Source organism: Colius striatus, chromosome 1 (genome assembly GCF_028858725.1).
Source record: "Colius striatus isolate bColStr4 chromosome 1, bColStr4.1.hap1, whole genome shotgun sequence".
NCBI classification, from domain to species: domain Eukaryota; kingdom Metazoa; phylum Chordata; class Aves; order Coliiformes; family Coliidae; genus Colius; species Colius striatus.
In genome coordinates this window covers 5,661,005-5,676,226 of record NC_084759.1, presented here as the reverse complement: position 1 = coordinate 5,676,226, position 15,222 = coordinate 5,661,005, and the positions used below count along the sequence as shown (strand labels likewise).

The 15,222-nt window shown below is 43.8% G+C and overlaps 1 protein-coding gene across 5 annotated transcripts; it reads right to left on the bottom strand.

Annotated features, from left to right (window-relative positions):
• Nucleotides 1-1,267: 1,267 nt before the first annotated feature.
• HIKESHI (heat shock protein nuclear import factor hikeshi) lies at nucleotides 1,268-14,982 on the bottom strand. 5 transcript variants are annotated; one of them, XM_061990658.1, is made up of 6 exons: nucleotides 14,865-14,960; nucleotides 14,325-14,433; nucleotides 13,827-14,064; nucleotides 6,901-7,052; nucleotides 3,450-3,568; nucleotides 1,268-1,501 (listed from the first exon to the last, which is right to left on the bottom strand). In XM_061990658.1, the coding sequence occupies exons 3-6, from the start codon at nucleotides 13,975-13,977 to the stop codon at nucleotides 1,447-1,449; spliced, it is 477 nt and encodes a 158-aa protein (XP_061846642.1). In that variant the 5' UTR covers nucleotides 13,978-14,064; nucleotides 14,325-14,433; nucleotides 14,865-14,960; the 3' UTR covers nucleotides 1,268-1,446. The 5 variants fall into 5 exon arrangements, with proteins under 5 accessions (XP_061846642.1, XP_061846650.1, XP_061846633.1 ...); XM_061990666.1 differs by lacking the exon at nucleotides 14,865-14,960 and adding an exon at nucleotides 14,520-14,820; XM_061990649.1 differs by lacking the exon at nucleotides 14,325-14,433 and having other exon boundaries at nucleotides 14,865-14,982.
• Between the last annotated feature and the right edge of the window lie 240 nt (nucleotides 14,983-15,222).

The following is a 15,222-nucleotide window of genomic DNA, read 5'->3' as shown; positions in this document are numbered from 1 at the left end:
AAAGTCTGTAGCTGAGGAGACAGCTTTTTCCAGGGTTTGGACCTCTTACATGGCTTCTGGGAAACTACTCTGAGCTTTGCTCAGTACGTTACCTAGGACAGAATTAGTTTTCCAGAGCTGCTCCTACACAGCTTTCCTGGGTTTCACATCCGTTCCAGGCTGAGCTTCCCCCTTTCTCTCCTCTGGGTCTTGCTGGGGTGGGGGTTGGTCCTCAGCTATTATCCAAGAAAAGGGTCCAGTTTAGGCTGAGCTGTCAACATCACTCAGCAGTTTCAAAGGCAGCAAAGGAGAGTGTTTTCATTTTCAGGACAGTTGTTCCTGACGCTCCTCTGACAACTGAATCCTTGGGGCTTTGCTCCTCAGCCCTGAAGCCAACAGAAACTTTTATTTTAGTGACAGAATCATTTGGGAGTGAGTCCCAATTCTTAGTTACAGAATGTAACTTACACAAGCATCGTGTATTCTTCAACACAGTGTTTCTGAGCAAGCTAATCTCAGGGTAGTGAGCAGAAGGGCTAACTGGAGGTTTCCTTCTACAAGATACGTGGACACATTTGGCTGAAGCCATTGCAGTAGCAGAAATTGCACTCCTAGTCAAGAGCCAGGCCCTTAGGCTAAGAAGGACCTGCAACATTTTGAGGTAACACCTTTCCAGATAGTAATAATAATGCTTATTTTGCTCCCCCTCCATGCCATTCTTCATACCACAGCTACAGAAAGCTGAAGACAAATTCCTCAGCTACCTTCACAGTGCAGGGCTGCCAAGTACAAACCTATACCTAACTCTGAACTGGCCTGTAACTGCCCTTCCAAAGCCATCTGCCTCTCGGCAGGGAAAGGGTCCCCAAAAAACTTCTCTTCATTACACTTCCATACAGGAAAAGTTAAAGAAAGGTATCTCAGATCAAGTTCAATAGTGTTCTTGTGCCAAGAAGAGGGAAATGCTATCGTACCACTTATAGGAGCCAGGGTCAGGGATGTTGGGTGGCCACAAAGTAAAAGGATGTGCAGTGTCAGTACCAGCAGGGAAACCACTGGTGTATTCTCAGTTGCCTGCTCACCCTTCAGGAGGTACAGAAAGAAAGCCAACATTGATTTTGTTCACAACTAAACACCTCAGACCATCACACAAGTATGAGACAGTGCTGCCCTTTTTCATCTTGCGATCTCTTCCACTTTCAACGCAGTTTCAAGAGTATTTCTGTGCATGCAGAGCACTGGTTTCACGGTGCAGCCCAGCACGTCAATCAAAGCCCCTGTAGGCAAGCAGTTTTCACACATTTTAATTTTAAATAATTGTCAGGAGCAATACAAAAGTTACAAGTTGGTCTGTTCAGACTAATCGTTTGTTTCTGATTCGGTTTCCCTCCTCCTAATTCTGCAGTGAAGTTGCCAGATACTTCTCTGTCAGGTAACAGAAATCACTTCAACTAACACGGTTTAAGCTTATGTTTTCCAGAAGAGTGGGTTCTGTGTCAGACGTCTCTGGAAGTTCTCATACCTAGAAAAAAAGAGAAACAACCAACAAACTAAAAGCTGCTACAAATAAAATGGCTCAAAACTGATACAGATACTTTAGTCTATGCAGAGAACTGTATAAATTGCATCTACTCCACATCAGGAAGTGAGCAAATCCACAAATCTTCCTTCCTGATTCCATATCAAGAACACTGACAGTGAGACTTGTGTATTTCCACCAGAACCTGTAGTTCAGTGAAGTGGTATCTCAGAGGATGCTCCTTCAGCCTTAAGTAGAACTCTAAGTGAATTACAGGTGGGTATTTTGTGTGCAACGTTTTTGGGACTAGGAAATCAAAGTTTGGGCAGGTAGAAGTTTGAGTCTGAGGCTGCCCTTCATCCTAGTCACCAGGCTTAGGAGAAACCCCAGCAAAGCCAAACCAAGAAAATGCCACTTGGGGATACACTGTCAGAATGGGGAAGAGGTGACAGTGCTGCACCTGAACCCAGTGCCACTGCACCCCAGCTCCTGAGCTGAATGGGCTCAAAGGACTCGGCCCAGCTTGCTCAGAGCCCATGGCCTCCACAGCACAATGGCTTCTCAGGGGCTACCTGTAACCTGCAGACAACCCTGCACTCAAGGCTGTGCATCCCTTTGCCTTGTTGTTCCAATAGAAACCCTGAGGTTTTCTGAAACCCCAAACACACCCCTACAGGCTTTAGTCTACAAAAGCCTAAAATCCTCTTTTAATCCCCACAAACCCAAGCTGTAATGTATCAAAAGGTACTGTCTGTGAAACAATGAAGAAATCAACAACAAAATTGTTCTACATCTTTGTGTTCCTAACCCAAATGAGAAAAGAGACTCTAAAGGCTTTAAAACCCACTCAAATCAGAGAAAGGCTTATTTAGGTACAAGTTTCTAAGCATTACTGAAGTTCTGTGGCAGCCAGCCCATGGCAGAGGCCTAGGATACTCTACATACTACAATTAAACACATTATCACAACTGAAACGGAGCAACAGAGGCAAAAAAAATGTTCCCAGTGGCTGTAATCACACAGACAGATTTCTATACACAATTGTGATCAGTTCATTAGTTATGCCTCACTTTTTAAGCTCTTTTCAACAGCAGCCAAAGGCAAATTCAGCATCATGCAAGCAACGCCCAGCCATTGCCTTGCTGCTTTAGCCCATCTTCCCATTGGTTTCTCTCAGAGACTTTACCCACATGTGGTCATGGAGTGTGAGTTACCTTCTATTTAGAAGAGATCTGCATCAAGTTATACCCCCAAAGAACAGATATTGTTTATGTTGACTGCTTGCATATCCCTAAGATCTGTACTTATGACAAGACTATTCAGAGAGCCCCAAATACTGTTTTAAAAAGGGTTTAGGTTAATACTGGAGAGGGCTGAACTGATAAACTGTAACAAAAAATATTTTAGACATCCCAAAGGACTGTCTGCAGTTCACAATTTATCTCCAGACTACACAGGCTATTCTTACACCAGTCCCTGGAAAACAACTCTGAGAGGCTTTTGTATTTGTGGTTCTTGGTGACAGAACCAGGTTAGCTGGGAATGTGGATTCTCTGTGTCCCCCTAATTCCTAAGCAGTGTAATTGTGCTGGAGCCATGTCCAGGAAGAGATCAAGCCCAGTGAGCACCTACTGACAAGGATCAGGGCCTTCTGCCTCCCCTTAACTCCAGAACATTTGCACAATCAGCAACCTACTGCAAATCCACATCCGTCAAGGGCAACATTTCTACAAGCAAAAACATGTCAGAGGCTGTTTATCACTCTTCTAATCAAAAACTGGTGTGAAGATGCTGATTACACACAAAGGACAAAACCTCTCTATCTATACTTAACAGAAACAGCAACAAACTGATATATTTTTGCATCATCTCACTGAACAGCATGACTTAGAAATCAGTTTGGTTTACTGCCTGGGAAAAAGAACACTTGTTAGGAGATGATTGCCATTACCATTTCAGAACAACATTGGCAGGAATGAAAGCTTCAGAAGGATTGGGGGTCATCTGTGCCTGAGTAACAGCAAATGAGGAAGCAAAGTTATAGAAGTTATCCAACATCTTCTGAGTGAACTGAAATGAAGAAAAAAAAAGACATTTAGTTATATTTTGAATTGATTTTTTTGTGCAGAAGTTAAACAGATATACAGCTCCTCTATCAAGTAAAGGTAGCACTGGCATCTAAAACATAACAGGAAAGTGGATACAGTAGGTCCAGGGATGGCTGTTTTAAATGGATCCAAACATCCTCACTCCCAGTCTTGCCCTCAGATCCATTCAGAAATATTTTTCAGCATCTTCACCTGCCCTCTCTCTGCCCAATTTCATCCAACTGGATAAACTACTTTGGGAAGAACATTTTCTGCTTGTGACAAAGGAGTGATGCAGTGACAAAAGCTGTCCCTCTCCTCCAAATCAAACCATGAGAACAACTATCAATCAGGTCAAAGCTGCCATTCCAGCTCACAGAAGAACACCAGCTGTTAAACCAGCTGCAAAGGCTGCAATCTGCCTCACTGCAACTGGGCAGACTCCAGCAAGAGGGAAATTCCCTTTAGCATTCACCACAGAATGCTAACCTGGCATCCTCTGCCACAAGGTCTTGCTGGGGAAAACACGAAAAAGATGCATAGAAAACTCCTAAACTGAATGAATAAAGAAGCAGATGAGTAAGAGAAGACAAAAAGTAACAAGGTCCATGTGCAGAGAAAAAGGCTGTAGGACAACCTTAACCAGTCTCCAAATACATAAGCCTATGGTACCACCTCCCTTCCCCTTGCATCCAGCCCCGCATCCAACAGGCATGCAACTGTTTTGGTGAGAGAAGGAACTATTTTCATAGACAGTGAAACAATGAAGGAAAACATGAGCCTGGGGCAATACTTGCACACTCTTGTGCTCCTCTCCACCTGCTCTGACAAAAGGAATGGAGGAACTGATCACAGAATCTCAAGGGCTGGAAGGGACTTTGAAAGCTCATCCAGTGCAACCCCACTGCCAGAGCAGGATCACCTAGAGTACGGCACACAGGAACTTGTCCAAGTGGGTTTTGAATGTCTCCAGAGAAGGAGACTCCACAATCCATCTGGGCAGCCCCTTCCAGTGCTCCCTCACCTCAACAGTGAAGAAGTTTTTTCTTACATTTCTTTGGAACTGCTTATGTTCCAGCTTGTACCCATTGCCCCTTTTCCTGTCACTGGACATCACTGAGAACAGCCTGGCTCCATCCTCCTGACACTCACCCTTCATATATTTGTAAACGTTCATGAGATCACTCTTCAGTCTCCTCTTTTCCAAGCTGAAGAGCCTCAGTTCCCTCAGCCCTTTCATCATAAGGGCTCCACTCAATCATCTTTGTGGCCCTGTGCCGAACTCTCCCTAGCAGCTCCCTGTCCTTCTTGAACTGAGGGGCCCAGAACTGGACACAATATTCCAGATGTGGCCTAGTGATGTCCTAGAATCAAGAGTCTTCCCTCAGTCTCAACTACTCACCTGCAGAACTCTGTGGTTCTGTCCTACTTTTTTCCATAGACCTTTTTTATAACTATATATTTAAAAAGTGAAATTATAAAGCTTCATAAAACTTACTAGAAATGTACTTACAGACAAACCCTTGAAAGTAGCAACAGATGATTTTGCCTTAAAAATACTTTTATTGCTACAATGTAGTAGTTCCAAAGAGAATATTAAACAAAAGTCACTAGTTATTCACAAACATGCTCATAGACATATCCCCTTCCTCTGCTATCTATGAATTCCTGTGTGCCCTACTCCAGGTGATCCTGCTCTGGCAGGGGAGTTGGACTAGATCATCTTTCAAGCTCCCTTCCAGCCCATAAGATTTTGAGATTCCATGAAAGGTTTCCTTCAACTGTAACTATACATTGTTTCTATAGGTGTAAGTATTACCTCAATCTTTGGCTCAACTGCATTCTTTGAAAGAAATATACAATTTCAATTAAGATGCTACTCTTTCTTTAATAGAAAAATCCACCTAACTGGAAATCACATTTGTAAAGCAGTTATGCAATCATGAGGAGGTTTGGGTTATTTCTTTAAATACTACAGCCAGTAAGACCCACCAGACACCTGACAAGTGACACATTACTACCTCATCACTCAACTACTGCTATAATAAAAATGTGTGAAATCAGAAATATTATTTAGATGCCATCTGCCCCTAACAATACCAGAAAAATCTCAGTTTACTATACCAAAGTAGCAGTTGGTCACCTCCTAGTCATGACAACTTTGTCAAAGGTATATTATCTATTTGGAGCCATTATGGGCTTAAATAGCCAAAGGACATCAGCTACAGGATCAAGATTACTGTTCAATTATCAATCTACCTCAGCAAGTGTCTGTAAGGAAAGGGAGAAAGAAAAAATAAAGTCTGAAGAAAAGCCTCACCAATCGCTTAAATGTTAAAAGATAATGCCCGAGGCATCAGTATTAGGGAGGTGAAGACCTTCCACACAGCTCTAGCTTGCCTAGAATCACACAATGGCAGGGGTTGGAAGGGACCTTTAGATGTCATTCAGTCCAATCCCCCTGCTAAAGCCAGGTCGGTTTTGAAGACCTCCAGAGGAGATTCCACACCTCCCCTGGGAAGCCTGTGCCAGGGTTCCATCACCTTTCTTATGTTTAAATGAAACTTTTGGTGTTCCAGCTTCATCCCATTACTCCTTGTCCTGTTACTATCTACTATAGAAAAAAGAGATGTCCCAACCTCCTGACACCCACCCTTTAGATATTTATAAATGTTAATAAGATCTCCCCTCAATCTCCTCTTCTCCAGACTAAACAGCCCCAGTTCCTGTAGCCTTATAAGGAAGAAGCTCCAGTCCCCTGATCATCTTTGTGGCCCTGTGCTGGACTCTCTCCAGAAGTTTTCTGTCCCTCTTGAGCTGGGGAGCCCAAAACTGCTGTTTGATGGCCAAGTAACTGCCAGTACTGGCTGAGGATCTCCAGAGGTTCAAAACAGGTAAAACCTGGATACCTCTCTGCATCCATGCCACTGTCTGCCTTGACTTTTGAGTAATTTTTGACCGTGTACTGGAGTTCCAGCACCTACAAATCACCAAAGAGCCAATGTCTCTCTTTGGTCAGAGCTGCTCCTATAAGGAAGTATCATAAATATTTCTACAGTGACGTTGTCACAAGTGAGTTCACTGGCCTGATTCCATTGAGCATGCAAAATCCAATCCTTTACAGGAAACAGGTTTCCAGTGTAAGAAGTAATTTCAAAATATCAAAAACATCCAGCCAAATGATTTGCCACTCCTTATGTAGGTTACAACCCTGTAGTCATCCATAGCAGCTTTTTTTAAACAACAAATTTAGAGGTTCAATTCTTAAGACTTTTATAGTACAAAGACTTTCTGAAAACAGAATGTCCAAGCTACCTCTGTGAATGAATCTACTGATGAGACAGCAGCACTTGCAACAGGAGTCTGCTGGGCCAGATTCTCCAGCAGTTCCACTGAGATTCCAACCTGGGCCACCGTTGGCGTCTGAGGGAGGTTCATGGCACCAAAGGGATGTTGACTTCCCTTCCCTGAAAGTACCACAAAGAGCTCATGTGAGATTTGGCACACATGTACAGACTGTGTTACTTAAGTCACCATGTTTCTTTTGTAGAGGTATTCCTCATCTCCCACCTGAGAAATCTCTCTCTCTCTCAGAAATGCAGAAAAATCACCCAGTCCAAGCTCAGGCACAAGTACACACAAGCATAGCAGATGAAAGTGTGAGAGATACATTATAAAAACACTGCAGATCTTCAGAAAACTTCTAAATAAAGGAAAAACAGAATTATAAAGTTCCCTATGAATAGATTCAACAGATACAGGATCTGTGAGTGAAAGACAGCAGAATCTTTCCCTATAGGAACCAAGCCTTTAATTCACATTGCAACAACTGCAGATAAACAGGAAACATCCAGCACTCCCATACAGTTGTTTTATTCACTCATTCGAAACCAGGTCCTTGGGAACTGAAAAAAAGAGAGGTTACTTCAAGATCACTCTGACTTGAAGCTGTCTTCTGTGAAGGGCTGGGCAGACCCAGGTCTCATCTGAACTGCTCAAAACCACCACCCGCAGCAACGGTTTAAGAAACACCTACGGAACAAGAAGGCCTCTGATCTTAAAAGAGCCACAAAGAAAACAATGAAATGGGCAGAAAGACATCCCTAAACTGGATACCACTCGTGCAGGCATCATCCCTGCCCTCTGACATCACTTCTGACCCGACTCAACACGAGTATTAACCAGTACTTTTAGTCTCAGCTTCGGCTAGGGCCTCTGCAAGTGCTGACAGACACCTAGAGTCATTTAAATCACAGAATGGAAGGGACCTTTAAAGATCATCTAGTCCAATTCCCCCTGCTAAAGCAGGTCCATCAAAATCAGGTCACACAAGAACACGTCCAGGTGGGTTTTGAAGACCTTCAGAGAAGGAGACCCCATGGGCTCCCTGGGAAGCCTATGCCAGGGCTCCCTCACCTCAACAGTGGAATAGTTTTTTTTCTTAAATCACACACTCCTGTGGGCATCTGTAAAGGAAAATACAGGAAAAAGGTTTGGGGGGCCACAATGCTATTATCAAACAAATACTGATATTCCAGAGTTTGAGCAAGCACAATAGACAAGCACCCTCTCTCTTAACACAGAAGTAATGTCTCGTTAGCACTCTCTGGCCCCTTACTAGCAGGGGAAAGCAAACCTAATCAAGAGCTGTCCTTAACTGAAATCTAAAGCACCACAAGACTTAGTTCCATGGTCAAAAATTCAGCCTGAAAAAACAGTACACATTTGAGAAATTGAACTATGACTCAAGACTGAAGATACCAGAAACTTGACCATTCTTCTGCAGGGATGCAAGGCATCACTGTAAAGAAGCCAACATCCAACCAACACAGAAAACACATTAGCAAACCCAGCACCCTTTTCAACTGAAGCCTGACTCCAGATCCTATGGTGTTTAAAGTCCCTTCCAACCCAAACCATTCTATGATTTATAAAGTGTTACTTTAACACAAGGCCAGTAAGAGAGTTCATCTCCTGAAGTGCTATTTAGAAGAATTTTGGAGAAATGCTATTGCTGGATGATCTCAACCTTTACTGTAGATAGATGCTTGTTTGATAAAAGTAACATTTATTAAAGTATTAGAAAGCAGAAAAGCTGTTAGAAACCAAATAGCAGACAAGTTCATTATTAAAAATCCCCAAAGCAACAGAGTTGGTAGAAGTTTTGCATCTTGTAAAATCTTCACCTGAGAAGCTGATATTGACAATAAAAATGTAACAACCTCAAGCAACAGGCTCCATCAGAATATATCACAACTTTAGAAAGACACTCATGATTTGAATAATGAAATACACCCACTCTGTCACTCTGCATGCACTCCCATGAAACCACTCCTCTGGAAAGATGTCCACCTAAGAGAGTGAGAGAAAAGCATTTCCGCCATCTTTACTCCAAGTGACATATAGTGAACATTTTCAATGCTTGGCTCCTGCAATTAACATTACAAACCTTAGAAATCATAGAATGGTAGAGGTTGAAAGGGACCTCTAGAGATCATCCAGTCCAACTCCCTGCTAAAGCAGGTCCGCCCAGATCGGGGGCACAGCAATGTGTCTGGGGAGGTTTTCACACCCTCTCTGGGCAGCCTGTACCAGGCTCTCTCACCCTCACAGTAGAGAAGTCTCTCCTCATGTTCAAGTAGAACTTCCTATGTTCCAGCTTGTGCCACTTACCCCTTGTCCTGTCCCTGGGCACTACAGAAAGAAGTGTTGCCCCATCCTGCTGATATTCACCCTTTAAGTACTTATAAGTATTAATGAGGTCTCCCTTTGTCTTCTCTTTTCCAAGCTAAACAGCTCCAGGTCCTGTAGCCTTTCCACCAACTCTCTGACTGTCTTGGTAGCCCTCAGCTAGACTCTTCAGCAGTTCCCTGTCTCTCTTGAGCTGGGGAGCTGAAAACTGCACACAGAGAACACAGCATGTTAACCAGCACTAAAATACAAGCTCAGTTCCTCTCAATCAGACACTACACTCTCCAACACATTACGTCAGAGCAGAGCAACTCCAATCAGAACAGTTTATTTTCCTACCCTTTCCTTTTCTTTCCTTGAATCCTTGATTCAAGACAGTAAGCCCTCATTACCTTTCAGCCCAGACACGTCAAAAACCTTACGCACATGTAGGCCTGAAGTACAGACATTTTGTTAGCGGGTATACTTTAAATGGAAAACAGCATCACACACATCACAGCATGCTGCACAGCAGAAAAGTCAGCTATCCTCTCTCTTTCATACAACTTTTCAGCATACTTCCAGTAAAGGTGCAAAATCCCACTCCAAGGTTTGTTTGCTTACTATTTCTACCAGTTTCAGACACAACTGAAAATTAAAAAAAACACTTTACAATTCTAAAGCAGGCAGTAATTCTAAGCCCCTTCTTTATGCACAATCACATGAAACTCTCTACTGCCCATCAATAAAACAACAGTCAAAGAAGTCAAAGTGTTACCAGCCATTGTTCTTCTCCAGATCTGAAAGTACAGCCAAGCCAGTAACTGTGACAACTGTCAGCAGTGCCATTCTTCTAAAGCTTGACTCTCTGGGCCTAAGCTTGCTTTCCTGCAGCAAAACTTCCTGCTTTGAAAAGGAAAGACACCAAAACATTCTATCCATAACATTTTTCCAAAGCAACCTGGACACACCACATATGGTAAAACCCAGCAGTACCTAGGTCTTGCCCTCCAAAAGCGGTCACGCTCTGCAAAGGCATCAGGAGCCCAAGCAAAGAACTCGAACTCTTCAGTCACACCATAAGAACTGGCCACAGTCCCCTGTGTTGAGTGACAAAGCTGACAGTGATACCATAAGGAATTGCAGGGAATGAATAGTGTCAGCAGGACGAGTGCAGCTCCACCAGGCACCAAGGGATCTCACTGCTACATTTGATTACAGTCGCAGCTTGTTATGCAATTGCAGAAATGGCACAACTTCAAGAGATTAACTCAGTCTTTTTCACACAGGTATATTGCTGCTTTATTCCTCTTGGCACTAAAGAAGCCACGTAGCTTTGTTAAGGCCAGAAATAGTCTATATTGCCTTGACTACAGGCATTTCCCCTGTAAGGAAAAATCCAGAAGCAGGAAGAATAACAGAACGAAAGAGTACACATTGACTGTCATCCCACTGGAGAGTGAGGAAATGACCAGAAAAACACCCAAAACCTCACGAACAAACATTATCCAGCTTTCAGCATGAAATCCAACTACCAGTTTTGTTTGGTGGGGATAAAAGTTGATTTACTAGTCTGTCTTACAGCAAACATGGAGATTGTATCTGAAGAGAACGAAATAATTCAGATTGCATGCTTAATACAAAGCCAGTCATCATCTTACATGATAATTCATCATCTTACATGATAATTCATCATCTTACATGATAATTCATCCTTAAAAAGAGTCAAAGAATGGTAATGCTGGACACTGTGGGCCTTTCGCAATCAATATCAGCAGATGCAGGACTTCATTGCTAAATTAATGGGTCAAAACAACAACAATATCAACCTACAAAACCCCATTTCAACAAGCTTTTCCTGATTAAAAAATAGCTCTAAAAGAATCTTGTACAGAGTACTGTAACATCCTGCGAGACACCTTCAAGATCCAATCTGAAATCTCTTATTCAAAGGTTACCAGAGTTTAAAATAGCACTTGTAGTCAAGGAAAATTGTCCAGGTTCTTAATTTAGCCTCTACTCCACAAATTGCTTTGGGACTTTGAAGGGTATATTCCACAAAAAGTCACCTCCCCTTTAGTTCATGTATTGAGAAAACCTTCTGATATCCCACTTGGAAAGTCTGCAATGTTCACCTGCATTGGCTTTCCTAAGTGAGCACAAGAGAGGAAGAAGTAGAGAAAAAACCCCCAAATCTGTGGCAATGCCATTTTACTTGACCCTCACAATCCAGAAGTGTAATATCACATCCCCTAATTGAACAGCCTTACAACAAAGTGCAGTGTGAGAAAGTTACACACATAGCAAAACTTGCACAGTCCCAGGGCATTTCAGACACTAAACATACACTTAGAGTTACAAGTGATACACAGACTTTGGGAAAGGTTAAATGTAATACAACATTACACCATTTCAGCTGGCCACTCATGTCCACACAAGAAACACACTGGGTTTCTTCACCACACAAGTAACTCTGCTACAACCAATGCTTCAAAGGGAGCTGGCAAGTGATTAGACCCAAACCACAGATTTTAACAGTCAGTAAAGTCTCCATGACTCCAGCTCTGTCATCTCTCTCTCTGGTTTTCCTTTCCTATAGTCTCACAGCATTCTCCATCATACAATTGTTCATGGCCATGGAAATTAAGGCTGTACAGCTTATACTGACTCTAAAGAGAAAGGTTGTGGCCAGCACCAGGAACTGCAGAGCTCTCTGCTGCTCAGAGGAAGCATAGCACTGTCTGACAGCACTGCAAACACATTCAACCATGTCACAGAGTTCTTCAACCAGAGCAGCCCTTCCTTGCTTGGAAATTATGGCTAATGCTGCAAAAAACACTTGCAAATATGTTTTCCTACAAAGCTGTCTGAAAGCATCTATAATACAGCAAGTCTTTCAAGCATGAGAAACATATGGGAAAAGAACCCAAGATACACTTCACTGTTTCACTGACACCACAACTTTGGAATATACATATATATATAAATCCCTCTCAAACTGCTCTCTTCTGAAGAGGGCCTAAATGTGAGAAACATATGTGATCAGAATTCATTTTGCTCTGCACCTTGAGAGTGCTTATCTCCTATCACACTGTTATCCAGGACTGCTTCAAAAGAAACCATGCCACATTCTGAATTTTATCACAGCAACCTCAGTGCTTACCTAAATAGAGACTCAAGTTAAGGCTGCAGGCTACACACTATTAAAAAGTGTGTATTACTTTGTCACATAACACTTTTAAGCTGCTTCACTGACATACTTCTCTCTTTTATAAGAGAAAACTGTGTGTTGAGAATTAAAATTACTTGATCTGAAAATTGTGCAACATCAGGATGAACTGAGACTTGTCAAGCCTGAAGAACTTGATGAGAGCTGAGGCCTGAAGCCACAAACTTTAGGATGAGCAAGCACTGGGAGTAGCTGTATGCAAAACATGAGATAAACTAGACAAAAACTGAAATTCTATTGAAATTCAAATAAATTCTTGAATTTCCTCCCCATTCTTATAATGAGGAGGAAATCATCCTGCCTGAAGTTAACAAAAGACTGGTGACATTGACAACATCCAAGTGCAGATAAGAGGATTATAAATCTGCTTGAGTAAGATCTGCAACTTCTGAGATCTCTCTGGAGACAGAGAAAGGTACAAGAAGATCCTAGGCTAAAATATTACTGGATTGAGTCACCAAAAGATGGGAGGGGAACCTGGGATTGTCAGGGTATAACCAAAGGATTTCTTGGTTTGGGACCTCTGCTGTAAGAGGATGTCCAGCTCAAGCTGTAATACATTGACTGCCAGAACCCAGAGCCTGAACTCTTCTTTACAGTCGTGGGCTCAGATTGGATTCAGCTGCACCCAGACTCCTCTTAGACAGTTCAGAAAGCAAAAGAGATGAGTCTGAATGTCACAACTCAGCAGGAGAAGCCCAGCTGAAAACTTCTACAACAGTGTCCCTTTGGGTCACTTCACCATTTCTGTGTTGAGCACAGCAAAACCCGATATGTCTTTAACACTACTTCAGATAACTTCAGCATGCTCTAGCTCCCAGACAAGTCAGACTCCTCTGACTTGGGTCTGTACTAAAAAGACTAACACATTTGGAGAGCTGCTTTCCAATGACAAAACTCTCTACTGGGCAATTCTACAGTGGAACTGCATGTGTGTGGGCAGTGGCTGGCTGTTTGAAATCCCTGCCTCACACCTTACTCATTACACAACCTGGCTCCGTGCTACAAAAAAAAATGTAACAGCTCAGCAGTGGAAGCTGAAAGAAAACAGTTCTTTCCTCAAGAAGCACAGGAACATGTGCCAAGTCCATTCAAAGGAATTTCCAGATCAACATCACATACAGCAGAAGATGAGTGAAGAAATTTCACTGAGAACATGAACACACAGACTCTCACAAAGCTGACAGACTGCTTCTAGTACCACATCTGCTCATCACTATCTGAAAACACAGTGGTCTGCCTTTCCAAGTAGCTTTCACTCAAAACCACCTTCAAACATTTCCTCCCTTATGCATGCAGAAACACATTTGTTTCACTGACTGCTACATTTTACCAGTCTTACCAGATTTCAGACCAGAAATTTTGAAGATGGCACTTGGCTTCTCATTAGTGACAAACCCCAGCAGCTGCCACACTGCCATCCCATTCTGGTCCGGATAACAAAAATAGACAGATCCTCCCATTCCTTCTGGAAATGGTATAGTTCCCAGCATGAAGACCACTACATGGTTGATGTTTTCATAGTCCGGTAAATCAAATACAAATTTGTCTTCAGCCACTTGCTGGGGAGCTGCTTGTACCTAAAGAGAATAAAAGCTCTATTAGTATTGCTGCTTTTCATGTTTGACTGTTAACTGTGAATTTCCTTTTACAGAAACACACCTAAAGAGGAACATAACAAAAAGTGAGGAACATATTAACCTAAATACCAAATAGCCAGATAAAAGTCAAACACAGCAGAAGAACAACTGCAAAAAAAAAATATTACTGAAAAGGCACAACAGTCTTGTTCTACCTGCACTGAACATATATCCCACCCGGGACTAGAGGATCAGAATACCTTCGCTGCCCATGTGCGTAGGAGGAAAATAGGGTGCAGAAGAGTTTGCCAAGTCTATAAGCAGTGGCTGTTGACCACCAGGCTGGCACAACCCCAGGAGCATGGAAACCTGTTCACATAGGAAATACAATAGACCTTGAGACAGGCAGTAGAAGGATGGCTAAACGCCAGAGCAAAAGATCCCCTCCTCTTTACCCGAGACGCCACATCCTTGCAGCCAACGCACAATCTAGCCTTAAAAAAGCTGCTCTGAAGCTCGCAGCTTGTCTCTGAGGAACCCAAGCCTCTCCGTTAACGGAGGGGATGGCAACTGCCTCCCGGCAACGAGGTGACAACGCGGCTGCCTCTGGGGACGAGGGGCAGGGGCCGGCCAAGGCGCCGGGCAGGCGTGACGAGGACAGCGAGGCCCTCCCTGCCTGGGGTCAGCCCCAGGCGGAGCCCAGCGAGCGGGAGGCCGAGCCCCGCGGGGCGGCCCTGCGGCAGCTCCACCCCGGCCCCGAGCGGGTTGAGGGCCCCGCCCGCGGCCCGGGCAGCGCTCACCAGCCTGCCCGCCACCAGGCAGCCGAACATGGCGGCGGCGACCGCCGAACCCCCTCAGACGCTTCGCGGCTCCGGAACCTCCATGAGCGCCGTCTCCCGGAAATCAACGCGCCCTCATGCACCGCCGGCGGCGTCGCGTCACTTCCGGAGGCGCGAGCGGACTACATCTCCCGTCAGGCCTCGCTCCACTCCCTGCGGCGCCTGTCGTGCCTGGGTGCGCGTTGCATCACGGGAGATGGAGCTCGCGGACCCTGAGGGACGGAGAGGGCAGCGCTATGCTCACAGTGGGCTCAAAGAGGTCTGAGTGGCTCCGAGTGCTGAAATGCAGAGATTTTGGATCTTCCGCACCCACAAATTC

What these genes read in the sequence shown, in the direction of transcription:
- HIKESHI (XM_061990649.1), bottom strand. Translation starts at nt 14,894, where the DNA reads ATGTTCGGCTGCCTGGTGGCGGGCAGGCTG. An exon ending in GCCTGGTGGCGGGCAGGCTG is followed by an intron (nt 14,065 to 14,864) that starts GTGAGCGCTGCC and finishes TATTCTCTTTAG; the next exon opens with GTACAAGCAGCTCCCCAGCA. An exon ending in AATTTCTGGTCTGAAATCTG is followed by an intron (nt 7,053 to 13,826) that starts GTAAGACTGGTA and finishes TGGTACTTTCAG; the next exon opens with GGAAGGGAAGTCAACATCCC.